The sequence below is a fragment of the Poecilia formosa genome, unplaced genomic scaffold, assembly GCF_000485575.1.
Source record: "Poecilia formosa unplaced genomic scaffold, Poecilia_formosa-5.1.2 Scaffold295, whole genome shotgun sequence".
In the NCBI taxonomy this organism is placed as follows: Eukaryota; Metazoa; Chordata; class Actinopteri; order Cyprinodontiformes; family Poeciliidae; genus Poecilia; species Poecilia formosa.
In genome coordinates, this window is record NW_006800234.1 from 163,256 (window position 1) to 189,748 (window position 26,493).

Sequence of the window (26,493 nt, forward strand, 5' to 3'; positions counted from 1 at the left end):
CTGCCCATCCTCCCAGTGCATCCATGCAAACACAGAGGGAGATGAGCAATGAACGTCTGGTGCACATGCAGTCATGCAGGAGGGTAAAGGAGAAAGGGCAGGGAAAAGAGGGGAAAGGACAGAGTGGGGGAAAAGAGAAAGGGAGCAAGAGAGAAAGAGGAGTATAAACAAGAGTGATGAACACAGACAGAAACAGTGTGACAAGAGCGGAAGAGAGAAAGAAAAAGAGGATCACCTCCCCCTCCCAGTGGGTGCTGAAAAAACAGTTTGTGTGGGGGATATTTATCACAGAGGGGACACTTATAAAGGTGGGGCTTTCGAGAGGTAAAATAAGGGGAAAGTAAATGCACCAGTCGCAAAAAAAGAGAGAGAAAAAAAAGCTTAAGATGTGGGTCAGAGGTCAACATGAGGTCGGCATGAGGTCAGAGTTTGGAGAGAAGTGAGGAGGAGGAAGAGTAGGGCGGCTAGGCTGCAGATGACATGTCCAGAGAAACACAGAGAGGACAAGATTCACAGGGAATGAAAACACGGCTCCCAAAAAGACATTCAGTGCACCAACATTAACCCTGGACAGACTCAAACTACTGAACATGCAACCACAGGCAGAAAGAATTTAGAGACAGAAAAAAAAGCCTACAGGATAAGTTTTAGATGTGGAAAAGATCTGCAAAGACGTTTTGATTTAACAGAGGAAAATTCTTTGTGGCTTATTTGAAATACAGCTCTTTTTAAAAGCATTGCTGATTTGAGCTGATATGCGGCACTGGTGTAGTTTGAGATGACTGATATGATTCTTACAATGCTTGAAAAAATATGGGGCAGTCACTGTGTTTCATAAAGTCCGCTGTATTATACGACTGGAACTTCTCCACATTTTGTCATATGACCACCACAAACTGAAATGTATTTCATCGGGATTTTTTGCGTTTGACCAGCACATTATTGTGAAGTGGAAGGAAAATAACCCATGATGTGGACCGAAGCAGGCGGGTCTGGGAGAAAACTGTGGAAATGTTTATGTTAAATGGTAAATATAGTTCAGTAATAAGACAATGTGCCAAGCTTTGAAAATCTCACAGAACAGAGGTCAAGCAATTATATCCGTCAGTGTGGAGAACCGCTTAACAGGACAGCTATTATAAATGACGTTATATATGGACGACACAAAGTTGCTGTTGACAGTAATTTCGAACTTTACCACAACCAAGATAGGGGACACAGCAAATATGTGGAGGAACATACTTTTGTTGAATGAAAAAGAAATGTAGCCATTTGCCTTAACATTAAAATCTCGGTGTGGCAGAAAATCATTACTGTTGCTCTAACATAACCAAAAATACAATAATGTTCTTGGCTGCAATATGGCAAAGTGCAAAAAAGTTCAAGAATAATGACTCTGACATCAAGGTGTTTTTACTTAACTTCAGACTGTAAACGTCTTTTGCTAAATCCTCTCGGACTCAACATCCCTTTTTTGAAGAAAAAAATATGTCTGCCTTTATTACCTCATTTCAGTACATTAAAAGATGCTAACTATAACAAGTCATAAATTAGAAGCATCTGTAATACTATTTTCTTCATCTCTTTCACCATCATGGTCACATTGGGTTGCATAGTTACATCGCTGATTATTGCTCCATTTTTCATATGCAGGACTGGCTGCCTCATTGTCTGCACTCTGGGACAAAGAGGAGCTCACAGCAGCCCAGATGTGAAAATGAAATAAATCAGACACAGGGTTTGCATGAATGAAGGAAACCATGAGGAAAAAGAGAAAATGTATGAGAAGGTGTTACTAAAGCAATTGTCATGTTAAATTAAAGTTCATTTACCACAAATCTGATTGTTTGGATGACGTGTCTAATAAATTTATTTTGAAGATATATTCTTAACTTTTTTATAGCCTTTTAAACTGAACTTAACCCTCCAGTGGTCTTAAGAGACAGGACCATTTAGACCTCACAAGTTTTTCATTTTGTGCGCGGACCGGCTGAGCTGCACGGACCCATTGTGTGCTTTTACGAGATATTTTTTTTTGTGTGTGTGTGTGGTTCTAGAAATTGACAGTCTGACGGGACAACCCCCTGCTGTCTGACCAGGACATTTCCACACTCCTCCTGCGACAAGGTTAAATAGGAGAGGAGGATAATTTCTTAAAGCCTTTGTTAAACAATAAACTGAAAATCTAACACTTTCATAAATTAAAATAGAAAAATCCTGCAATACTAATGCATCAACATCTCCGTATAGTAAATTAAAACTAGTTAAGGATAATAAGATAATAAGAAAAGGCAGAAAAAAAAACATTTATTTGTAAATTATAGGAAACATTTGCGACTTGAATGGAAAAGGAGCTCTCCTGCCTTTAATCTTACTCATCTTAGCTAGATGTTTGAGATATATTTCAAATCTAAAGAAAGATTAAGGGAGAACAGAAATTGCCATTTTGATATGACAACCCCATCAGTAATACAGCAGCATTTCAGAAAACCCTCTCAAAACAAGAAGAAAACACCTAGTTTAGTCTAAATGACTAAGTTACCTCCTCAGTATTCAGTCAAGTTATCCAGAGTCCTGCTAATGACCTGATTATTTCACTCAGGTGTGTAGAAGCAGACACATCTTAAACTTGCAGGATACCGATGCAGACTAGGCAAGAGTACGACCTTAAAAATCAGCCAATTGGAAATCCTCCTCTGCAAGAATTGCAGAATGATACATGGAATGTCTTGGAATATCAGAAAAAAACATCAGGTAGAAAGGATTAACTTAATATTTGCTGTATATCAAAAAGAAAAGTTGAATGTGTCTAAATGCTGAAATTCAGAAAGCTCAAGAAAGCAGAAAGTATTTGTCGTTGAATGGGTTCATGCCATAAGTGTAAAGCATTTCGATCATAAGCTCCAGAACTTGTATTAACTGCATTCGTATTAGCAAAATGAAGATACTTTATCAGTAAGATAAATAAGTAGATCACAGCTCCATCAAAAAATATTTTGCAATACTGTCAGTAACCTATAAGCATCCACCATTTAATCCTCATTCTAACAATGAGCCATAGAGCTTAAAATTGATAAGCGAAGGGCTTACAGGGATGTAGGAGTGTCCTGAGTCCCATTGCATTTAGCTGAGGTAAAATTCTGAGAGAGGTCACGTTTGTGGGAGTGCCCCCACAGTGGGAAACAAAAAGACATAAGAAGAACAGAGAGGATTCAAAAGGAATCAAATACCACTTGTCCTTCAAGGGTCTTTTTGGGTAAAGAGGAAGAACAGATGTACTGAAAAGTACATAAGTGCTTTTAAAAGTATTAACACAACATAGAATTTTGTTAAAGACAATAAACCAAGAGTTTTCTATCTATTTTTACAGAATTTCAATGTGTTTTGTTATGAAACTAGAGACTATCTGAACTGAAGCACATATGTCGCTTCTTGTCCTGCACACATGCAATATATTCCAGTCTATTTGTGGATTTTTTCTGTGAAACTTTACTCTAAATTCTTTCTGGAAAATCTGCATAATCTGGGATTTTTCTGTATCTGAGATGCTGTTGGCTGATGTTTGCAAAGCAGGCAATCCCCTCAGATACATTCCTTGGCATCAATTGCCTACAAGAGGAGAGACAAGGGACACCGTGGACGTTAGTTTCCTGTTCTGTGGAGGCACCAAGACAGTTTTCATGTAATAATGCATATTAAAGTATATGTGATTTTTGAATTTTTAAAAATAGGGAGTAAAACGGGTCTCAAGTAATCACGTTTAGCTATTTGCAACTGGTTGTTGCGAATTTTGGGGATCCACTATAAAACTCTCTATCAACTTCTAGGACTTAAACCTGATGCTTCTTTGGGTGTTTGTCAGGAAAATAGAGAAGTCAACAAAACTCTCAAACTTTCAGCGCCAATGAATGAATATTAGAGAAGCAGCTCTGGGTCAGGGCATATGGCGCAGTAGGACCGGGCTGCACTGTTGAACATTGGCAGAAAACTTACCATTGGTCATACCAGGGGAGAGATGGTCTCTGTCGTTGTGCCGCCGTCTGTTCAGGTCATGGGAGCCTTGTCTCATAGGCTGGGGCGGCTGACCCTCCAACATGTTGATGATGTCCATACGGTCAATGTTCTTCAGGGCGGTGTATAAACTCTCCACTGCATGGAAAACACACAAAGTCACACTAAAGAAGGCAAGGCAAACAAGTTCTCTTAATGGTGCACGAAGAAAGGAAAGAAATATCTGTCCCTATCACCTAAAATGAAACAAAATTCTGGAAAAAAGAAAAACCTACATAAATGTAATATTAATCGTGTATCGGCAAAACATAACTCAAAGTCTGGAGCTCCAGCAAGGACTAAGGTTTGGAGATTGACCAGGTCACTGTGCTGAACTATTCCTTAGACAGTCCTTTGTTGACATTCAGTGTTGATATGAGTTATTGACACATTGACCATCCTTGACTCATCTTAATTGTTAATTAGCAAAGAAAAAGTCTTTGTCCAAGATTCAAGCTTTTTTTTAAGACAATGGTTCCTGCTGACTTAAGATCTTCAACAATCTGTCTCTCTGCTGGTTTACATTACATTTAAAATCACCCAAATTGTGACTTTATTGCCAGTTACATTAATTTATCAAGTGCTAAAACATGCAAATCAATTTTTATCTTCAATGTTATAGTGTTTTGTCTGAACTTTTGGTCTTTGTTTTAACTGCCCACTCTAAAAATAAATTACTGTAAAAATTAAACACTCGCCATATAATAGTCCAAGGGTTCGTCAGGCAGATACTGAGAGGCAGCAATGCAGCATGTGGTTGCATTGCTGTCTCATATCTCGTTGACTCACTTTTGGCCCTTTTGCCTTCACGAGTTGCCCACAAGTTGAGCAGCACGGAGCTCTGTTCGAGGAGGGAGTTTGGATTCTCAACTCGAATCCTGTTGATGTCATCTACACTCAGCTGTAGCTCACGTGCTAACTCTGTTCAGAAAAAGAGAAAACATAGACGTTGATCTCTGAATCGTGTTTGAGGCCAGCATCCCACCGGTACATGGAGAAGAACGATCTCTCTGTGTGACAATGAGAGAGGGAAACAACACAGAAGTTTGTATAGTTTGATACCAGGTTGTACCCTGTCAGCTGTGCCAGCCATGCTTGTTACACATTAGATAAACACAGATGGTAAATGTAAAAAGCAGCTTCAGCATACTCTCAGTGTTTACTCACCAGCCCAGCTCAGACCCAGCTGCTCTGCGATCACTGCCATCTTCAGCTCCGTTCTCTCCATTGCACTCATTGATGCTGCAGAAAACAGGACCAGAAACAAGCGGTCACATGAAACCACCATACTGAGTCTTGTTTTTAATGTCACCAAGACATCAAACAAGTAAATGTAATAATTAATCCAGTAGTGAGTCTCTTACCCATAGCGGGTTCATTTAGGGCGCTGTATCTTTCTCTCAAAGCCAACGGGGTCAGAGTTCGCCTCCTATCTTCACTACCAATAATCTAAGTGGTAAGTAAAAACTTTTAAAACCAAAACTCAGGAAAACTATTGTCATTGAGCTCAAAATTACTCACACCCCTTCCAAGTGTAGATTTCAATCTTTTAGTAATCATTTGTCTGACAGAAAGCAATAATTTACTCAATCTTTAAAATGATAGAAAATATGTGCAGAGTGTTAAAAGTTAAGGTGATGACCCTCAAAGGCTTGGAGCTAATCACCAAAATAAATAATCAAAACACCAGTGGAAAACAGGGAGAAAGGCTTCATTCCTGTAACGCATGTAAAGATTTTTATGTGATTATTTTGAAGGACAAAAAACATGTTTAGATACGCTATTTAAAAAAATATGTATATATAAATAAGAATACCTATTCTCATACGAGATTCCAGATTCTTGTTAACTTTGGGGAAGCACCAGTTTCATTTCTTAGAAGAAACAATCTTTTTTATTGGATGAAAAATACTTTTAAATCTAAATTTGCCCAGGGTATGGGTAATTTTGGACTTAAGTGTAGATTGTATCTTGTGTTTTATCCACTAAATTATCACCTTGATACAAGGAGGCATAGTGATGTTAAGGTTGCAGAGTACTTGTTGGCTGTCCTCATATTTAGTGGACTTCCGTAGGAAAGATAAAAATCCAGTAGGCTCTTTACTGCTGTCTCGCACCTGCACAGATAAAGGGAAATTAGCAGAGAAACACTAGAGATGATGTATTAACAGCGGGTAGTAAAGCATAGTTGATTCTTGTGTTGACTGGCTGCTAAAGGTTTATTTGAACCATTATTTTTCTGTGGTGAATGTGTTTATACATAATTTAGTGTAAAACTGATTTTATATGAAGGTTTTCAATGGCTGCAACTTTACTGATGTGAATAGTGCATGCAAGTAAGATATTGGAGCTTAAATAGAATACTGTAAAAGTATTCATACCCCTTCTTGAACTTCATATATTTTGTCATATCATTACCACAACTTAAACCCCCTTAACTGTCTCCAGGGACAACGGCGTCCATGGAGACCAACAAACAGTTGTCCTATCAGCTCAATCTTCTACCTAAGATGTGGGTCATAGCAGTTCCTCCATAATCACCAAGGCCCTCTTGACTTTCTCTTTTCTTCAGCTGTAAGACTCTTTATTGGTTGCTGTTGTGCTATAATTGCCATTTCTACTTTTGGACGTTGAACATTGCCATGTGAGGCGTTTGAAGTTGGCAACATTTTTTGTAATTTTACCCAGCTTTAAACTTTTCTATAGGTTTGTCCTTGACTTCTTGTTCTTCATGATGCTGTTTGTGAAATTAAACAGAGGTGGAGACTGTTTACTAATGAGGTGACTTCTGTATGCACTTGATTGCACAAAATTTGATTTGAGGTAAAAGAAACAAACATTCGTTCTTGCTTAATAACCCAATAAAAGAAGAGGTTTGTGGTTGCAACATGACAGGATGTTTAAGAGATATGAATATTTTTGCAATGCATAACGTAATTGTGACCTCACCTCCAGTTTATGATGCTGTAATTTGAATCTTCAACTCATCTTTAAAAAAATAGCTTAAGTGCATCATTAAAAGCCTGCAATCAATATGATAATCATGGCCATGATGAGTGGATGTGACCTTGCTACTGGCACCAGGAAACTGCAGAAAATCAAATGACACCTTGACAGAGACTGGAAGCCTGTTGTCCCTGAAAGCCTGGAAACTAAAGCAGCGGGGCTGCTGCGTGGCCTTCCTCACTGGCACCAGATTTCCTGAACACTCCAGGTGAAGTGGCATTCCCTCCATCACCTGCAACACATGCGCTATGATTAATTATGTGTTTCTTAACGACGTCAACAAGGAGTGAGTCCCAGGTGTCTGTCTTGTCCTTCCTGACACTTAACTGACCTCTATGTCTCGACTGCGGGCGACTTCGGTAAAGTTCTCGTGCTGCTCCAGAGTTTTATCCATCTTATCGTCTGTCATGCAGTAGCATCGCAGACGGCCCTCGCGCAGCTCGTTCATCTTTGCAAACACTACAAACTTGGCCATGTAGGGTACAGCTGATAGCTCTTTATAGAGCAGGTTGGCAAAGGAGACGGCCTCAGCTGTCCGAGGACAGTCTGCCAGCCAGAACCTGTCAGCGAACAATGACAAAGGATCACAATGTTGAAAGCAAATCCAATAAGAAAAGTGGCTTCCAGGTGTTTCATTTTCAAGAGGATCATACTCTTCGGTTTATATTTGATAAAGTATCCAGCTGAACTTACCGTGCAGAAACATTAGTGGTAAAGCTGGCGCAGTCACTGGCGTAGAGGAGCTTGGTGGTGCCAGTAATATCTTCCCATTGGGCCGGGGCTGTTCCACCTGACAGTCACACAGCGTGGTAAATAGGAAACTCAGTGATCAGAGGTAGGAGGAGGGATGTCTAATGATAATCAACATCTTTTACGCCAGTGACCATGTTGAATGAAAGTTTTCCTTTTTATTATAGCAATCTGGTCCCATGAACACAGACACCTCACAGTTTGGGCATGCAGTACCTATAACAGAGCAGAGCAGACGCAGACTGGTGGTGTCGCCTTCGCCTGAGTCACGGGGACTCTCCCTCCAGGACGGAGGCAGGGGGATGCGCAGGCCGATGGGGCGATGAAACTTGCGCCGCCGAGGCTCCACCGTGACTACAGGGCTAAAGTTTGCCTGGTTACCCAGCAGTTTTGCAACCAGCTCATCTGGAACTGGCTGGGCCTGAGGTGGTAAACGACAGGGGCGGGGAGACGCACCAGGGCCACAGGTTGGAAAACGTGTGAGAAAATAGTGATTTTATGAAATGAATTAAATTAAAAAGGGATCACAGAAGAGGAAGATCATGGATGGATGACAAAAAAAAAAAAATCGGGGATGATGAAACGTGAAGAACAGGAGAGAAAAATGAAAATGCACTTATTAAAAATAGCTTATTTTTTCAGGGACAAATAAAAGTGACACAAACTGGATGTATGCGTATAAAAGTGTTTTTTATTGTAACAGTGGGTGTTAACAGGAAGCTTTTACAATCATTAATACAAAAAGGATATCAACAATTAAGGCAACTTGGTTTCTCAGACCTAAGTTCTCTACAATAGCATCTTAGTTAAATAAATGGAGACTAAATATATTGAAATGATTCAAATTGTGTTTTTTTTGTGTTTTTTTTTATTATAAAAAAGCTAATTTCACAATCTTTTTTGTTTGTATCCTGTTACATTCAGTATCTTAAGTATGAGGTTACAAAATAACCATAATGTCTGTAAGGCATATTTATCTTTACGTCGAGTGAAATGTGTAGAAATATGTTGATCCAAAACACACAGTAGTCAGTTTATTTTATTTTTACTGGTTGTTTTGGTCTTTTCAAGTTTCTGCCAGATGGTAAAAACCTACTGAGGAATAAAAAAATTTGTTAACTTAATAATCAAACCTGTTTGGCAGCTTTAGGCTTTAGAAAACAGAAAAAAATCATATTGTCCTTATATATTGTCAAATGAACAGCAACATATGTTACAATAAGCTTTTTCACCATTATTTATATAATTGGTTTTTCAGGTCATAGTTTCGGAGGAAGCATCCAGTTACTGCTAAAGACTACATCTGTCAATTATGTCAATTTGAAATAGATTGTAAAGCTACTTTCAAATCATTTTGAGTCCATCAAATCAAAACTTATTTGCAGAGGAGAACATCACTTATTCTGCATCACAGTGCACTTTGAAGAATACTTAATTAGTACCTATGCAATAAAATAAACGAAGATGTATCTCAGGGTTTTCTAGATGCTTATTGTTAAAGGTCTAAGGACGATTAAACAAAATGAGAAAATACTGTTTGTTTAGAAGAAATGTTAAAAGTTCCTTAAACTCGGCTGGCAGTAAAGCTTAAACTTATACAACTTAATCTGAGTTTCTGGAACAAACTATGCAAAGAACAAAACAGAAATAGAAAGATTTTGCCATGACGATTTTTGAAAACCAATACCAGCACAAACAGAAGGTATTGACTGTCAAACAAGTTGGCAGAGGGTGATGAAACGGACTCGGGTTGCAGCCACAAGAATTGTTCATTTGAAAAGGAACTCTGCAGCCAAAATGTCAAGAGAGTCAAAGCTTGGATTAAACTGTGTCATGCAACATAACTAGGAGGTAAACACAGCAATGAATCTACAAGGGAATGGGTGAAAAAGAAAAGAAGAAACATGCTGCAATGCAATTTTTAACACCTGAATCCCAGATGGATGTACATTTCACACCAGTACTGTCAGATAAGTCAGATCCCTACGAAACAATTCAGTAAGGTCAGAATAAAGCAATAATTATTATTGTTATGGGCCTAATATGTAAAACCTTAGAAGCATAATTCATTTTTTGAACTACAACTGTAGATACATTTTCAAAATAAAAACAAAGAAAATATTCAGTCAATGATAAATGCACTAAAATAGGACTAAGATTTACAGCTAAATGTTTAACAAGATCTAATTCCAAACTTTAAATTTAATCTTAGATTTATATAAGTTAATTCTGTCTATTTACCTTAGAAATAATATCCAGAACAAACAAGCAATGAGGGCAAAGTAAAAGTGAAGGCCTCAATAGAGAAAACAATTGGATTTTGCTATTGTCTGAAGTTCTTTTAGAAAAAAAAAATTCTGTTGTGTTTAACTGATATCAAAAGTTTGGCTATTAAGAAAACTGTTGAGCAAGAAAACTGGGTTAAAAACCTTTTTGTGCAGCAAAACACTTCTTTTCTTTTCAGATGAAAAGATTCAAGCACATTTGAAACTGAAAAATACATACAAAGTCTTTCCAGTCAACAAAAAAAGCGGACAGATATAAATCCTTAGGCATCTCCAATGAATGCGTTAAATATTTGATATACAGAGTTTGTAGGTGACATAAATACATTAGTAGTAGAATAAAATAAAGACAATAAAATCTCAACACTAAAAAGGCAGTCCAGGGTTGCAGTAAAGGTGACAGGTGCATGCAAAATGAAAAATGAAAAAAAGGCAAAAAGGTCCTCTAGGATTCTTAAAAGCAACATAACAAGCTTGGCACATGTGACGTGACTTCATGATGAATCAAAGTAAATTCAGCATGCTTTCTTTCAGGGATTAACCACTCCGCTTCTCCTCTCCTTCCTCCTCATCGTCCCATCTCACCTGCAGTCCCAGGCGGACTCTTTTTGTGACTGCCGTCTCTGGGAACGTGGCCTGCACCATCGGCACTAGTTTACTGGTAAGCGAACCTCCCTCTGGACCAATCAGGTCACTCTCTTGTTGGACTCGTGACACAACGGCGAAGTAAAGAGGGAAGTCAGTAGAGATGATGCGTCGGATTCGCTTCTTGCTGAGTTCCTCTTGACTTTCCAGTTCTGTGGTGAAGAAGCAAGGGTTATGTTTCTGAAAACGTAAAACCAACTGGAGAGTATCTGGCTCTCAGTTTAAAATGAACTGTGATGGACTTCAGCTCACCCTCATCCATCCCATTCAGGATGGTTTCCAGCACCTCGTCACCGTAGCGGTTGCGGTGCTCCTTCCAGACGGATCCGTTCTCGCTCCTGAGCACAACGAGCTCTCGGTCTCCACGACCCAGAGCAGCAAAGTGGGGAATCTCCACAATCACCGGTCTGCCATGCAAACGGAAGTGGATCAGAATCTATAGACATAAAGCGACTAAACACATAAAAGAGCTGAGGCACATAGAGCCATTTCATAACACAATCAAGTAACTATGTTCCCTTCAGTTGCTATAAAAATACTGCATATACCAAACATGACTTAAAAGAAATTTGACTTTGCGATTTAATGTGAGCTTTGAAATTGGGCCTCTGTCTCTTTAAGAAGCTCCTGCTCATTCCAGCACACAGACATAAAGTTCAAACATGTTGATTTTACAAAATACCCCCCCTTTCAAGAGAATAGCAGCACTGTGGTCAGCTCACCCCAGAAACTGCATCCCAGCTGGACCCAGGGAAATGATCCTGCTGGCCAGCCCCTCTCCCTCCACCAGAGGAGGGGGGCTGGTCAGCTTCTGCGGCTTCACCAGGCGGCAGGTAATGCGAGTGGGTGCCGCACACGTCCGTGGAGGTATGATGACACGCAGACCATTATGCCTGCTGCCTCGCATTGAACCGCCTCGAGCATCCACCATAAAACTGACCAGGAATCTGTTGCAGGGAAGAAAAAAAAAGAAACAATGACAGGATGAAAAAGCAGAAGAACAGAGGTCGGGGGATAAAAAGTGTTGGCTTCTGCTGTGACTGTCCTGACCCTGTGTGGATGGGACTGGCGACTGGGCTGACGTTGTCAGACGTCTCAGTTGCTGGACTGCTGGGAATCAGTGAGTCCTCGTCGTACTCTTTGGGCAGTGGAAGTGGTGTGTGTTGCTAAATGACACGGAAAACAGAAATCGTTTGTGAATATCTGCTTTGCATAATGCCATACAAAACCAAATGTGTAGCTTTTCTACATCATTCCTAGCAGGAATCATTGACGAAGTGACTTAGATGAATGCATCTGTAACCAACTTCAGTGTTAGATTTACTTACCTTTCAGTCACATGCAAGAAATAACAATGAGGTCTGATTAAACTTACTTGTCAGAAGCAAGTTTGTGCAAACAAGATAACCTTTCAGAAAGTATTGAACATAGTTTTCATCAATCCAGTATTTCTGTGAAAAAACTGTGGTTTTGTATTGGTTTAATGTAAATAGCAATTACTGATACGACTCTAAGAAATTAAATAGATTCTCTACTAAAATCAAAGACCAGAGATATTTGCTAAAAGAAGTCTATAGATAAAACACCTTCTGCTAAAAGATGGTGGTAAATTTGTCTCAGGAAAAAGCAGAGGAAAAGTGACACCTTGTTCGTTGCTTCTTTTAAATACTTTGAACTGTCTTGATGCTGAAAATGTTCCATCTAAATAAAATTATCTTTACCTTCTTTTACAAAATGAGTGAGGTTTGTTTATCCATAAATACCTTATGTGGAACATTATACAATTCAGATAGTGCTTTTAAATCTGTCTGTGAAATCTGTATTGAAATTGTTGATTTATAATTTCACCATCTGCAACATCTCTTAATGACTTATAAATGCCATTCTGCATTCTGAAGTTTTTAGCACTACCTTGTCAGATCAGGGACTGGAGTTCTCCATTCATTAAAACATTACTAGAAATGGCTGCAAAAATCTTTTTGAAGAGAGGGAATAACTCCATTTACATAAAACCTGTCAACTTTTAAAATTTGAAAACCTTCTGATTTCCTAAATAGAAATGAAGACAATAAAAGGCACTACTACCAAACTGCATGTCCTTGTTAAGGACGCCTTAGATATAAAGTGAGTCTCAGTCGGAAAACTTCAGATTTGACCACATGACTGAAGAAAAAAAAAATCCCTGTAACTATGATGTGATATTTTCAGTTTGTTGCATTTCTGACTCTGGCCTTTGCAGTACCTGATCCATTTCATGTTCTGGCAGATTTACGTTCTCCGGGGAGACACGGGGAATCCTGGGAATGGCCGGTGAGTAATTCCTGTTGTGAGAAAGGAGGAAAAAAGAAGTGAGACTAAAAACACTTCTTCACATCTCTGCTCCTCCCAAGCAATCATCCCGGGGTTTATTTATGTCTGTGGAGCACCCCTCATTCCCCATCCGGCTATTGGCTCATGACTACTGGCTTTGGCTCGCTACCTTGCTCCCCCTCCCAGCCCCCCTTACGCTGTGCCCAGCCCTCTCTCGTACTCCAGTGATTTCTTGGGGGAGAGGAAATCGTCATCATGGTCTTTCATGTCATCCATCTTCATGTACCTGGCCCCTTCTGTCCCCAAGAGCTCCTCTCCTTCAGAGAACAACATGCCAAAGAGAGCGAACAGATCGTGGTCAGGTTGGTGACACAGCACAGGAGAAAGAGAGAAAGAAGACAAGACTGTTAACGAGCTGTTAGAGGGGTTAGACAGCATGACACCCAAAATGATGGCTGTGATATTTAGAGATTAGACTGATGACATGAGACACTAATGACTGTATTTGTTTTCACACCGAACTTGTATCGCTGCTTCCACAGAAGAAAACGAAGATGTTCAACAAATAGATGAGGTTAAGAGCAACACTACAAATCACAGTTTTGATCTCAGCTTGCTGAGACATTTAAAGCAAAAAACTCCTGGATATGATGACAAAATCACAGAGGATGGCTCAAAGGTGAGTTTTAGACACACAAAGGACTTCTTGAAATGCAACTGAAAACTCTTAAGACAAAAATGTTGTGCCCTATGTAAACTATAGATGCTGATTTACCTCATTGGGATCTTAGTAATCCACAGCACAAACAGCATCTCTGAGTACAACACATGAATCTGAATAACATCTTGTGAGGCGATTTGGTGGTTTGATTATTTACCCCAGAACAGAGGAGGAAAAAAAGCAATCGATAACTAGCGGCAAAAGAAAAAGAAAGCTTCCCTGTGTCGGATTTTTACATGAGTGCGTGTCTGCACTGTCCGCAGCATCACGAGTCAGCTCAAGTCCTCTACGTCCTCTGCTAAAATTTGATCATATGCTAGAAAGCAGGCGCTTCATAATATATGCTGCTACCACTTTACCATTCTGGATTTGTATCTTTAAGACTGCAAAAGAGCTACTTTCTATATTTAGAGACAATCTGATCATTGAACTATCAGGGGACTAAAAATATCAAATCACAATATGCCGAGACATTTCGGTCAACAGCATTGTAAAATCAAACTACCATCCATGATTTTTAGCCACTACATGGAAACACAAATACAATCTTAACTGTGAATAGACCAAAAACAGATCCCTTCTAAACTGATATACATGTTGTCTTTTTCATTTAAAAAAATAAAAAAATAAAAGTAAAGGCATCGATTTGACGCTGTGCTTCTGCACACCTGATCATGTTCAGTGAATAGTGCCTCAGTTTTGATCTCTCTCTCTATGTATGTCCGTCTCCAAATAGGACAATCAAACCAAGTCCAGCAAGGGATGTCCTGATCCCAGCTCAGGTGTCAGGTCCTGATCAAGACACTTTTAAATCGACCAATATTTCGTCTGCGTAAACTCACCGTCCTCCTTGTTGTTGGTTCTTTGTCATGTTTGTCAGCTTCAAGCATTGGCTTCCAGTGAGCTACCCAGCCACTGTTTGCATGGCAGAGTTTGATATCTACTCTATTTTTGTCGGCGCAATTTGCAAAACTGTATTTATAGGCTGTGCTCGTGTAACATTGCTTTGTGGATCTAAATAATCCGGGTATTCCCTAACACTGTAAAGCTGTTGTCACACCATTCTCTCACATTTTGCTGAACAACAAAGTGTTTTGACATCCTTTCACTGTGTTATGCAAGTACTTTTGTTCACAGTATTTTACTGCACCAAAGGAGAGTTAATATATATATCAGTGCAGATAGAGTTTCTGCATGAAATAAATAAATTTTATTATGGGTCATTGCTGTGATATTTGAGTAGCACCTGCATTACTTCAGTGGTGGTGGTATGTGGAGTAAATGTGGATTCTTAGAGTTGTGTCACTAATGCTGCTTCTGACTAAAACAATCTGTGTCGACTTGCTATGTTCAGCAAACGTCATTCTGTGTGGGAGAGAAAATAAACTTGCCAACACTGTACAACACTGTACAGTGTTGTACAGTGTACAAAACAGCACAGCAGTGCTGTTTTGGAAGCACTGCTCCCAAAACAGACAACACTAATCCACTATGAATGGCTACATGTCACAGAGCAGGTATCTGTGATGTTTACAAAACAATGGGGGGGCAAAAAAGTGACACCTGGAGAGTTAGAGAATGAGGGTGTTACTGAAGGGGCGTAGAGAGGTCACAGACATGGGTGCCATGGGGGCATGCCAATGAGAAACCAGAGCTACCACAGTGAGCACCACTACAGACGGACTGAGAGAGAAAGGAAGGCGAACAAAGATGGCGAGAGCTTGAAATGGAGCCACACAGAACTTTACGAAACACTCTGAATGCTGCAAAACAAAAAAAAACAAAAAAAGAAGTAGACGCTCATACCTAACGTTAGCTGTGCAATTCCTAAAAAGAGCAAAGGGCAAAAAGAGTTGGAAAAAAAAAAGATATTCTTATATTTCAAACACCCTGAGTTCCCGCTGTTTTAAGGTGATGTTTTAATGTTGTACCTTCATCCTCAGACACATCTAATATCTCATCCACAGTTTCCGGAAAACTCATGCGATGCTTCTCTGTTGTCGTCTGCGGAGCACAGAAAGAAACCAGAGTCAGATATGACAGCAATACAGAAAAAAGCTCTGTGGAATTGCAAGTGTTACTGCACAACTGTAACACTGGAAAAACATTGACACTTCTAAACTCCACACCATAGAAACAGTCTCCTCAGTGACGAGCTTCAGGACATCGATGACAGAGATGTATCCCAGCCTTTTCGCAATGGCCAGCGCTGACATGCCATGCTGTAGAAAAAAAAAAAAAGAAGATGATTACATCAGAGAAGAAAAACGAATTAGCAAGAAGAAAGCAGTTTGCACTTAAACTCACAGTCGTGGTCTCATTGGGTTGGGCACCATGTTTTAGCAATAAAGTCACAATGTCTGTGTGTCCTTGCTGCGCTGCCTGATGCAGAGGAGTGTAGCCAAGCTGCAAGGGAGACAAAAGGTTCAATAACGTATACAATGCATATTTATCTCTTTTTAATGCAGATCTAACATCTAATAAGACGGCTGTGACTAAGAAACAACTACGCAGCCCCTTTCAACACTCAGGGTAGTTTAGTTCTAAGATCCAACCCTGAATTGGTTGTTGAAGGTTTTTCAGGCGTCGATGGTGAAAAAACTCACCCTTGTTTTGCTGTTAACATTGGCCTGCTGCTGCAAGAGGAACTTCACCATCTTGATGTTACCGTAATGACACGCTACGTGCAGAGGAGTGTAGCCCATCTGTCAAGAGGAAAAAACCCATTGAAAACTCTGTATGATGTAGTCACTCTGAGGAATTCACTAAATCAAGAGTGCAGTTGAATAATCAGAGTCTCATTCCTGTTAGAGGTTGGGACTGCATGTCTGCTGTAAGCTAACAGAGCCATGTGGCCACAGCTTGCATGACACAGTGAAAACACAAATCTGTCTATATTTGTGTGTGCATGGCTTGCTAAGACATATTTTAGACAAGAGAGCATTTTATTCCACCTTCAGCAAAAGATCCACCTAAATGGGATGTTTCAGCTTTTTACCTGTATGTCAATGGTGCTTCATTGTTCACTAGACAGCTGACAGTGTTGGGCAGAGCTCACACTCTTGTCTTGAAAGTTTAAAAGGCAGGGAACCAATTTTACCTGTCTCTTTATTTTCCAGACAAATTAACTCAGATGTTCCGATTTTACTCAAGAAATGTAATACTTTTCATATAAATGATTAAACGTGTCTCCAAATTGTGGTTGTTCAAACACATCCCAAAGCAAAGACATTTATTTATAGCCCTTACATCATAGATTTACTATTCTCTAAGGTCCATGGAGGATTTGTCTCTCTGGGAGAGTTTTGCTTAGTATTAGCAAAAGCAAATATTGGCTCTTGGACTCTAAAAGCTGCTGACCCCTGTTGTAAGAAACAGAAATGAAGGAGTCTCACCCGTGTGGCAGCGTAGACCGAAGCTCCCTGCTTCACTAGGATATCAGCAATGCCTACATGTCCTTCCTGTGCCACCAGGTGCAACGGTGTTAATCCACTCTGAATTCAAGAATAAAAACACAAATTCATCAAATTTAAAGCATCGCAACAAAATCCCAACCTTTCGCTTTCACACTTTATCCGTCTCCTCTTGCCTTGTTGCCCAGGTTGACATTGGCCTGTTTGGAGATGAGCAGGGAAACCATGTCAGGCCTTCCCTCCTGCGAGGCGAGGTGGAGCGGAGTGACGCCCTGCAGTGACTCAGCGTTGGCTGAAGCTCCGTGCTGCAGCAGGCTGTTGGCCACCTCCACCTGGTTCTGCTTGGATGCAATGTGGAGGGCAGTGTAGCCATTCTGGACAGCAGAAAGGAGGCGTTTTTTTTTTTGTTTTTTTAAGGAATATGTGTAGTTGATAATCATTTTACTGCTTCACTTAAGACCCATTTTGTGTTACCCTGGCAGCGCTATGTGGTGACCCTCCTTTGCTGACAAGCAAGTTAACAACATCCAGGTTGTTGTGATGTACAGCAACATGCAGCGGGGTCAGACCATTCTGTTAAAACAAGATCAGGGATTTACCGAAGGGAACGTTTTATTCATCCAGGTTCCTGGAACTCTTTGGTTCCCCTCACCTTTCCAGCAGCGTTAGGGTTGGCTCCTCGCTCAAGCAGCAGCTCTGCCACGTCCACCTTCCCGTACTTGGAGGCTACATGCAGCGGAGTGAAGCCTTTCTACAAAAGCACAAAAAAGGTGAGCGGACACAGCATTAGATTAAGTTCACAATCCCAGCTAAAACCGGCTATATAACAAAACGTCACCAGAATATTTTCTGTTACTTTGGTCATTTTGGTCTGTTGGGCCTCCATGTCTAGCAGGATGCGCACTGTTTGAACGTGACCTTCCCGGGCAGCGATGTGCAGAGGCGTGTGTCCAGCTGTGGTGGTGGAGTTGGGGTTAGCTTTGTGGTCAAGCAGAAGCTTCACCAGCTCTTTGTGACCCATCCGAGCAGCACAGTGCAGAGGCGTTTGATCGTCCTGTTGAGGGAGAGGCAAGCAATCAGGAAGAATAGCATGCTTACTAAAAACCTTTACATATTCCACTCTTAACGGATCTGACTTTGTGTAGTTGAACAAAATGTGGTAGGCGAGGTTAGAATAATAATAAGATCTGCTTCAGTGTATCAGTTCTGATAAACCGAATTCAAAATGAATCAGTCTTTGTAACGAAACCTTGCATATTGTTTATTTTAATCTACCTTTGCCTTGGCATCCACTGGAGCTGAGTTCTCCAGTAAAAACTCTGCCACTTCAAAGTGACCCGCCCGACATGCCATATGGAGCGGAGTCTCCACTTTCTGTTTGCAGAAACAAACAACAACAACAAAAAAAACGTATTAGATTCAACACCAGCATTTCAAACATGAGAGCCAGCTCTTTAAGCTGGTTGTAAAATAACTTTAAGCTACACACCACGTTAGAGGCGCTAGGAGAAGCTCCCTTCTGGAGGAGGATCTTCACAATATTGAGATGACCCATAAAGGATGCAACATGTAAGGGGGTTAAGCCTGACTGTTTTAAAACAGAAACAGGATAAAAGAGCATTAAAATACAAACTTATGAAAACATTTAAACACTTTGGGATAAATAATCTTGAATTCTTACTTCAGTCACAGCTTCTAGTGATGCTGACTGTTTGAGCAGGAGGTCCATCACACGCATGTGGTTCTTTTTGCAGGCGATGTGCAGAGGAGTGAAGCCGTTCTGTAACAACAACAACAACAACAACACAATTACTTATTATTATTGGACAGCAGCTTTGCTCCTGTAGAGACAGAAGCTTTTGGATTCTGTACAGTAAAAGCAGCTGAAGCTCAACGAGAGGAGTGTCTGTAAACATCAGTTTAAAATTTGTGGATTTATTCCTTGAACGTGAATTATCCATTCTAGAAAATGAAAATGATTTGTGCTGTTGTCCCAATCAAAGGTCAACTTCCCTTTTGTGTGTTTTTTTTTGTTGTTGTTGTTGTTGTTTTACAACTGCCCAGCAATTGTCCTGGATAACTCTGGTCAAATTCCCTGTCCGCGCAGAAGAACGTCATCACCACAGCATTATGCTGCCGTCACTATTTGTCACCATAGAGATAGAGACTCATAATGGTTCCTACACACACTCCCACCTGAGCTTTGAATCTCCACAGCTCCTCCAGTGTTACCATAAAGTATCCTGGCTCCTTCTCTAATTGATGCTCTCTATGCCCGGTCAGCTTAGTAGTACGACATGTCTGCCTCATGCTGTTCAATCTCTACTGTTCTCCAACAAACATAAGGCCTTCACAGAACATCTGGATTTATTCAGAGATTAAATTACACACAGATGGGCTCTATTTACCGTAGAGGTTAAAGTCTGAAGCCGAATGTTTTGATAGTATTTTATTCAGATCAGAGTAAACAAGTGGCACACTGTCCAGATTTTTCTTTCCAGTTTCGCTTGCATCTGATCTGATCTATGGTACAAATCTCAAAGCGAGAACATTTCAAGGGTTGTGGATATTTTTTAAAATGCACTGATGCAGTTCATCACTTCAGTGGAATTTAAAAGAATGATATATCTCTAACCAGAGCCCTCGAGTTGGGTTTCGCTCCTTTGTCCAGCAGTACTTTGGCCATGCGGTGGTGCCCGCAGTGTGCTGCCACATGCAGCGGAGTGAGGTGGTCCAGTGTTACATCATCAATCTCTGCGTTGTATTGCAGGAGCTGCTTGACACAGTCCATGTGGTCCCCTTGTGCTGCCATGTGGATTGGTGACAGGCCATTCTGAAAAAAACAACAACAAAAAAACCAGGTTTACTTTTTTATTCATATGTGAAAATAAGGCTTAACAACATTGTTTCTTCTTACCTTTGTCTTCGCCTGGATTGGAGCCCCGTGGTCCAGCAGGATCTCTATAATTCTGACATGCCCGTTTCTGGCAGCGCAATGCAAAGGAGTCAACTCATCCTGAAAACAGTGGATTGTTAATGATTTAGTTGGTGATTTGTAGAATTAGAATATGGGGGTTTAAAATCGGGCAGCTTTTGGTCTTACCTTGGTCTTGGCATCAATCTGGGCCCCCCGGTCCAGCAGGAGTCGGACCATGATCACATTCCCTCGTCTGGAAGCAATGTGCAGAGGGGTGATGCCGTTCTGCAGAAACACAGAGACGAGCTCAAACCAACACCGAGAACAAAAATTAGAACAAATATAAGGATCCCTTTCCTTGTGTTTGGTGATTCTTACTTTTGGAGTGAAGTTTACGTTTGCTCCTCGATTAAGCAGCAGTTGTGCCACGTTCAAGTTTTCATAATGTGCAGCAATGTGGAGGGGTGTGAATCCAGTCTGCAACATGCATTTCAACATTACCACTTCTGCATTTTATGGGAAGAAAAACCACACGGAAAGACAGCAAACACTCCTTTGGCCACAAACCTTGCTGAGGACGTCGGGGTTAGGGTCATTCTGCAAAAGCACTGCAGCTGTGCGCGTATCGTCATTTCGTGCTGCAATGTGCAGTGCAGGGAGCCGGACCTTTCCCTTGGTGCCATAGTTGATGAGCAGAGCTACGACATTCTCATGCCCCTGCTGAAGAGCCACGGCGAGCGGCGTGAATCCATCCTGCAGCACAAGGGAGAGAGTCAGGAGGGGGCTGACTCATGAAGCCAAAAATGGACCGATGCAAGAAGAGAGGCTCATGAAAACAAAGCAGAATGGAAAACACAGAGAGTGTGGATCAGCAAAGGGTGGAACCCTTTAAAAGTCGTCTCTCTTTCTCTCTCGGTTCTTTGGTACCTCTGTTGGAATGCTCTGATTGGCTCCGTTCTCCAGGAGAAACTTCACAACCTCTAGATGGTTTTCTTGTGCTGCCATGTAGAGTGGAGTGAAACCTTTCTGTCTCAGAAAGACACACAATACACACAGACATACACACACACAGGCACACACACACGCACATGTGCGCGCGCACACACATACAAGACCACAAACAGCAAAGCCAAATCACAGGTGCACACACCAGGATGCACACAAAGAGGAAACACAAACACACAGAAATATCAGACAAACAGAGACGAATTTTAACAGATGGATTTGCAATAGTTGCTACAGCGGCTAAATTCACATAGTGAGGACTGGGAAGCAGCCTCGGTGAATCATGGGACGACTGTAGTGAGAGCAGCTCTCACCTGGGACTGAGCGTTGACATTGGCCCCATAGTTTACCAGCTCTGTGACCACCTGCTCCTGCCCTGCCAGAGCTGCAATGTGGAGGGCGGTGTTCCCTTTCTGCTCAAACACAAGCAAATATGGCACAATTACCTACAAGTGAGGTGCAGAGATCTGTACTTCTTTTGCAGAGCTTTGATATTTTATTTTTTATTTTTTGAAACAAGACAAATTCATATTTAAACAAGACAAAGTTAAACCATACGCAACTAAAGCAATAATTTCTAAACGTTCAACATGCAAGGTTTGAATAACTGAAAATTTTTCTTCACATCTGATAAAGTCCTTATGTCATCCTCTTTTGTATTTTGCCAAAACACTAAAATGAAATTAATTTTGTTGAACATAAAACTTGGTGATGTTTTGATGCACTCAGTCCCAGTTATGAACAGTTTTCCACTGAATTATTTTTGTTGTGACATAGTCATCTTGTTTTGTTTTTTTATGTTTTTTTTTAGAGCATCTGAACTGCAGATAAAATCTCTGTGCTACAAAAAAATTGAGGAGATCCAAAAAGTTTAAAAATAATATCAGCTGAATTAATCAGAAAATTAGAGCTGGAGTCGTCTGATTATTCAGGAAGCTCATGTGAGTAAATCACACACAGAATAGAATAGAATAGAATAGAATAGAACCAACATACCAGAAAAAAAGCAAAGAAAGGTGATGGTTGGTTGTTTGAACTTGTGCCTGATTATGCATATTCCTTAATATTTTAGATGGAAGTTGAATTAGAGAGTGAAAATGAGCCAATTGCTTGTTGCAGTCTGTTATGATGACCCAGTAAGCACAAAAGGATTCAATGAGGACTGACTTAACCAGATCTTTTGCAAAGCCATGTGGGACAGGTCAGATTATTCCTGTACAGGTGAAGCACATCACATATGTTTCTTTCGGTGGGGGGGTTTTCTCTTTATTTAAAACATGAACGGTAGCGCAGACTACCTCGTGAGCACTGTTCTAACCCCAGCTGGTGCGTTTCTCCCTTTGCATGATACCTCACCTTTGTGGTGGTCTCCAGTGTGATTCCGTTGTGAAGCAACTCCAGCACCATTTTGACGTGGCCTTCTTTGGAGGCCAGATGCAGCCCGTTGAGCCCATTCTGAGGGAGAGAGAAGAGCAGACCTGATACTGGAGAGTCCTACACCAACCATGCGCACACGGTGGGAACACAGAAGCACACGAGCGCCATGCCAGCTGAAATGGGTGGTTCGAAGTCACAGTTACGTCGTCACTCACCAAACACACCAAGCGTATTACTGAACAGCATGCAATATGCCAGACTCGGAGAGGTTATCATCAAAAACGATGTCTACAGGAATGAAAATCAAGACGAGGACTTCTTTTCATTCGCTTAGTGGCGGTTATAGGAGGAGGGAAGAGAGGGGAGGGGATGGCAGGCCGCTGGTCTCATGGCTGGGAAGAATACGAGCCGTGTGGGATAGGTCTAACCTCACACAGCCTACCTTCAGCCGCACAGGACATGTGAGGTTGGACCTTTCCCACACCACTGATATTATTCCTCTGAGTGGGGAGACCACAGCACACCATCACTCTACTGGATACAGAGGAGAGAGAAGGAACAGAAAGCAAAGATGAAGGGTAAAAAAAAAAAAAAAAAGCAGAAACAAAAAACTGAGGTGAGCATGAGAACCAAGAGGAGAGAGTGGGGAGAAAACACGGTGAAGGAGTGAGGATGTGTGCTGGTGATAAGAGTAGGAGGCGTCTACTCAGACCAGAAAACAACCCCAACGTATAAACGAACTTCACAATGGAGGCAAAGTGATAATCTGCAGGGTTTTTTTTTTCCAGAAATATATTTGTATGAATGTAAACCTTGCTGCATATCAAACCAAAATCAGAAAACATGATCCACATTTTATATTTTATCTGATTTTGACTTAGTTTTCTATAAATAAAAAACTTCAATTGCAATACTGTAAAACTATGAGAATTATCACTTCAACTCAGGTACAATTTACACCAAACAAAACAACAAGGTGGCTGAGAAGAACACATTTAAATCAAATATCACTCAAGAATATTGGACTCAAAAACAGTCTGTCATCGGACCGTTTTTAAAAAAAAAAAAATCTATCTGTTGTGTTAATCAATGAGCTCTCTACGAATCCCACACAGAATTGAGTCACTTTCCATTTATATTTTTGTATTCATCTGGAATCTGTTGAGGATCTTTTGCAATTGCCGTCTTGGACCAAAGGTAGAAGAAAGCAAAATTAAACTGGGGACAGGCAAAGTTTTTAGGAGCCCGGGGGCATCTGTAATGCTGCCTCTTCCTGGACACTCAGGGAACAACTGTCAGAATAAAGGAGGCAGGATGGAGGAGATGTAGCAATGGGAATCCTTTGCACCATTTATTAACACACTGAACAGTAGCTTTCCCCTTAAAGAACCGATTATCAGATTAACAGAGCATGCATGAGGTGAGCAAACAGGCACGGTGCTCAGTCCATGCATGCTGAGCAATTAAAACACACACAGAAATACAAATACAGAAGATATAAGTGCAAGTAATGAATCATAAAAAAAGCCTGATCTGCCTGTTTTTATAACTTATATAAAAATTATTGAATGCAACAAAATAACACAGGGAATTGTCTCATTGTTAAATGTGTGTTTTTACTGCAGAAGCATTTATGGGGACTAAAATAGTTTTCTTGGGCCATTTTTTTTTACACCCATCATTTCTACTACAGGAAATAACACCACAAAAAGGTCCTGGGAGGGAGAAGAAGGTCCTATAAGCAGATGAGCCACAAGTGAGGTTTTGAGGTGCGAAAGAGCTAAACATTTGAACACAAATATTCCCAACTTTTTCATTCATTAGTCTCCCAATTTCAATGACTCCACCGTCCATATTGTCTTTAAACTGCATAGCAAAGTTATTAGTATTTTGGTTTGCAAACACAGCATTAAAACAAAGTTTATTCATGTCGAACGTTGCAGGGTTTCACAGAGATTATATTCAAATACACAGACGGTACAGTCAGCTGTGTGGAGACAGAGTGGAAGCTAATGGAACGGGATATTTAAGGATTTAAACTGATAACAATGGAATAATTTATAGTGTTTAGTTTAGATACAGATTATTATTATTATTATTATTATTATTATTATGTATTGTTAACAGATGATCAGTTCAATTTGCTGGAGACTAAATTAATCTGGGGAACGTTATCTCACTCTCTCTCTCTCTCTTGCTCTCTCACCTGATTGGCTGTATTGATATCAATGCCATTTTTTATATGTTCCAAGGCCTTGTCCAGGTTGCCAGATCGAGCCGCTCGGAGAAAACTGTTGCCAGCATCTGCCTGAAGGAGTAGAAAAAAAGGATGGGAAAAACAGGAGGGAACAATGGGTTTCAGAGAAAGTGAGAGACACGTAAAGGAAAAGAAAGGGAAATAGAAAAGGAGAGTGACTGGTTAATATTTTTAAACAAAACAACAATTAAAACACCAGGGATCATACAAAGTCGACACTTGTCCGCCAATTTTTCCCTCATTTCTTTCCTCCCTCAATCAATTTTTGATTGCAGGTTGAAAATCTGCTTCTGCGGTTTGGAGTCCGAAGGTCTGACAAGCATCTGACTGAGGAATTGCAGCAGAAACTTCAAATATTCCCTAGATATTATCAGCCACTCACATAATGAGGAAATGTAACGTAAATACAACGACGATGCTTTAAAAGAAAGAGAGAGGGGCAGAGCGATGAGGGGTCAGTGGGTCCCGGCTCAGGGCCCGGCACATTGCACGCCTAGTGTTTGTGTCTGTGTTTTGTCTGTGTCTGAGGGCTTCGTGCCTCTCCCAGGCAGGCAGGAGTGCCGCTGGAACGGGATCACTCAAGCGGCTCTGGGGGAGGGGGGGCGCAGAACGAGAAGAGAGAAAGAACGAGAAGCAGTTCTGGGAGTAACTGCATCAAAACCTGGAGGTTTTCCTTTCATTCACATAATATCCACTCTCACTGTGTCTCCCCGCGTCACTCCATCCAACCAGATTTCTCAAAATGCTAGACAGGAAGAGACTGCAGTTGCATGTTTGCACATATATGCAAATAATGGATTCATTCACTGTGCAGACCTCTCAAAATGCTGCAAAACACGGTGCTTTATGCTTTGTTGCATACTGTTGTGACAGTGCTGTTGGTTGAAAGAGAAAAAGACAGCGAGAGAGAGGCGGGGGGCTTTGGTGAAAAAACAGAAAGGATCCGCATGCCAGGAGTAGAGGCATAGCAACAAATGACACAACCCACCCTCAGCGGGACACCAGTCACACAAAACTGTGCAAAGAGAGAGATCACTTTAAAAATAAGGGACTCTGTTGGCAAGAAAACTGAAAAGTTTCAAAAGTTGCTTCCAGCTGATTGTGGCACCAAAACAACATCTGACAAGTCTGTGTTCATGTTGAAATTTACACAGTGGCAAAGCATGAACTCACGAGATGAACTGCAAATCATGTTCAGACTTCTCTGTGCAAAGTCCTAAGGTTTTAAGAGAGTTATTTGTCTAACGTAGTTTTTTAAATTTCTTTGCAAACAACCCAGAAGCACACCCATGAACGACATGAACATCTTGTTTTGATCCAACAAAAAAATCCACATCTGAATTAACTTTTGAGAGTTTTGATATTCACATTTACCACTAGGGATGGATGTGTGATAACTCTGACTAACAATACCACAGCTTGGTAAAATAAAATGATAACTTTTAATTAATCAGATTGTAATCAGTTTTTCAACATTTTGATTTTGATTGGACTTTGCAAAAATGTGGGCACCTAGTATAGCCTACATAAACTTTTTTCCTCTTTCTAGAGTAACACAGCTATAACGACTTGATATCAGCTGCCTGGATACACAGGCTGCAGAGCAGACAGAGCATCGTCTGAACCAACAGGCAGCTCACAGCTTGCCAACGGTAGAGTTAAAACAGTACAATGCTGTCTGGGAAACATTTCCAAATAGTTGAGATTGTTGATCTTTGAAAGTGTGGGAGCCTCGTTTCAGTCGGCAGACAAGCAGT

General features: G+C 40.7%; 1 protein-coding gene and 1 long non-coding RNA gene across 12 annotated transcripts in view; one reads left to right on the top strand and one right to left on the bottom strand.

The window, feature by feature from the left end:
- Positions 1–26,493, bottom strand: part of ank1a (ankyrin 1, erythrocytic a) — a 118,758-nt gene that overhangs the window by 20,974 nt on the left and 71,291 nt on the right. For 3 of the 11 annotated variants that reach the window (XM_016681795.1, XM_016681792.1, XM_016681789.1), the window contains exons 1-37: positions 24,686–24,787; positions 22,459–22,557; positions 21,417–21,515; positions 21,025–21,123; positions 20,665–20,850; positions 20,476–20,574; positions 20,284–20,382; positions 20,098–20,196; positions 19,816–20,013; positions 18,862–18,960; positions 18,670–18,768; positions 18,456–18,554; positions 18,037–18,234; positions 17,833–17,931; positions 17,655–17,753; positions 17,357–17,554; positions 17,163–17,261; positions 16,374–16,472; positions 16,075–16,173; positions 15,897–15,989; positions 15,699–15,771; positions 15,574–15,594; positions 13,243–13,363; positions 12,979–13,057; positions 11,787–11,902; positions 11,459–11,683; positions 10,989–11,143; positions 10,677–10,888; positions 8,023–8,227; positions 7,750–7,846; positions 7,388–7,616; positions 7,160–7,288; positions 6,048–6,167; positions 5,415–5,499; positions 5,218–5,292; positions 4,840–4,971; positions 3,994–4,149 (exon numbers count right to left, since the gene is read on the bottom strand). In XM_016681795.1, coding sequence (XP_016537281.1) covers positions 3,994–4,149; positions 4,840–4,971; positions 5,218–5,292; positions 5,415–5,499; positions 6,048–6,167; positions 7,160–7,288; positions 7,388–7,616; positions 7,750–7,846; positions 8,023–8,227; positions 10,677–10,888; positions 10,989–11,143; positions 11,459–11,683; positions 11,787–11,902; positions 12,979–13,057; positions 13,243–13,363; positions 15,574–15,594; positions 15,699–15,771; positions 15,897–15,989; positions 16,075–16,173; positions 16,374–16,472; positions 17,163–17,261; positions 17,357–17,554; positions 17,655–17,753; positions 17,833–17,931; positions 18,037–18,234; positions 18,456–18,554; positions 18,670–18,768; positions 18,862–18,960; positions 19,816–20,013; positions 20,098–20,196; positions 20,284–20,382; positions 20,476–20,574; positions 20,665–20,850; positions 21,025–21,123; positions 21,417–21,515; positions 22,459–22,509 — 4,441 coding nt within the window. In that variant the 5' untranslated portion in view covers positions 22,510–22,557; positions 24,686–24,787. Of the gene's footprint in view, positions 1–3,993; positions 4,150–4,839; positions 4,972–5,217; positions 5,293–5,414; positions 5,500–6,047; positions 6,168–7,159; positions 7,289–7,387; positions 7,617–7,749; positions 7,847–8,022; positions 8,228–10,676; positions 10,889–10,988; positions 11,144–11,458; positions 11,684–11,786; positions 11,903–12,594; positions 12,599–12,978; positions 13,058–13,242; positions 13,364–15,573; positions 15,595–15,698; positions 15,772–15,896; positions 15,990–16,074; positions 16,174–16,373; positions 16,473–17,162; positions 17,262–17,356; positions 17,555–17,654; positions 17,754–17,832; positions 17,932–18,036; positions 18,235–18,455; positions 18,555–18,669; positions 18,769–18,861; positions 18,961–19,815; positions 20,014–20,097; positions 20,197–20,283; positions 20,383–20,475; positions 20,575–20,664; positions 20,851–21,024; positions 21,124–21,416; positions 21,516–22,458; positions 22,558–22,694; positions 22,895–24,685; positions 24,860–26,493 lie in introns of those variants that run through there. The other 8 variants (XM_016681796.1, XM_016681787.1, XM_016681794.1 and 5 more) reach the window with 7 other exon arrangements.
- On the top strand, positions 8,460–10,522 carry LOC107838677 (uncharacterized). The gene is made up of 2 exons (XR_001664761.1): positions 8,460–8,653; positions 8,689–10,522. It is a non-coding gene; the product is annotated as an uncharacterized LOC107838677 (long non-coding RNA).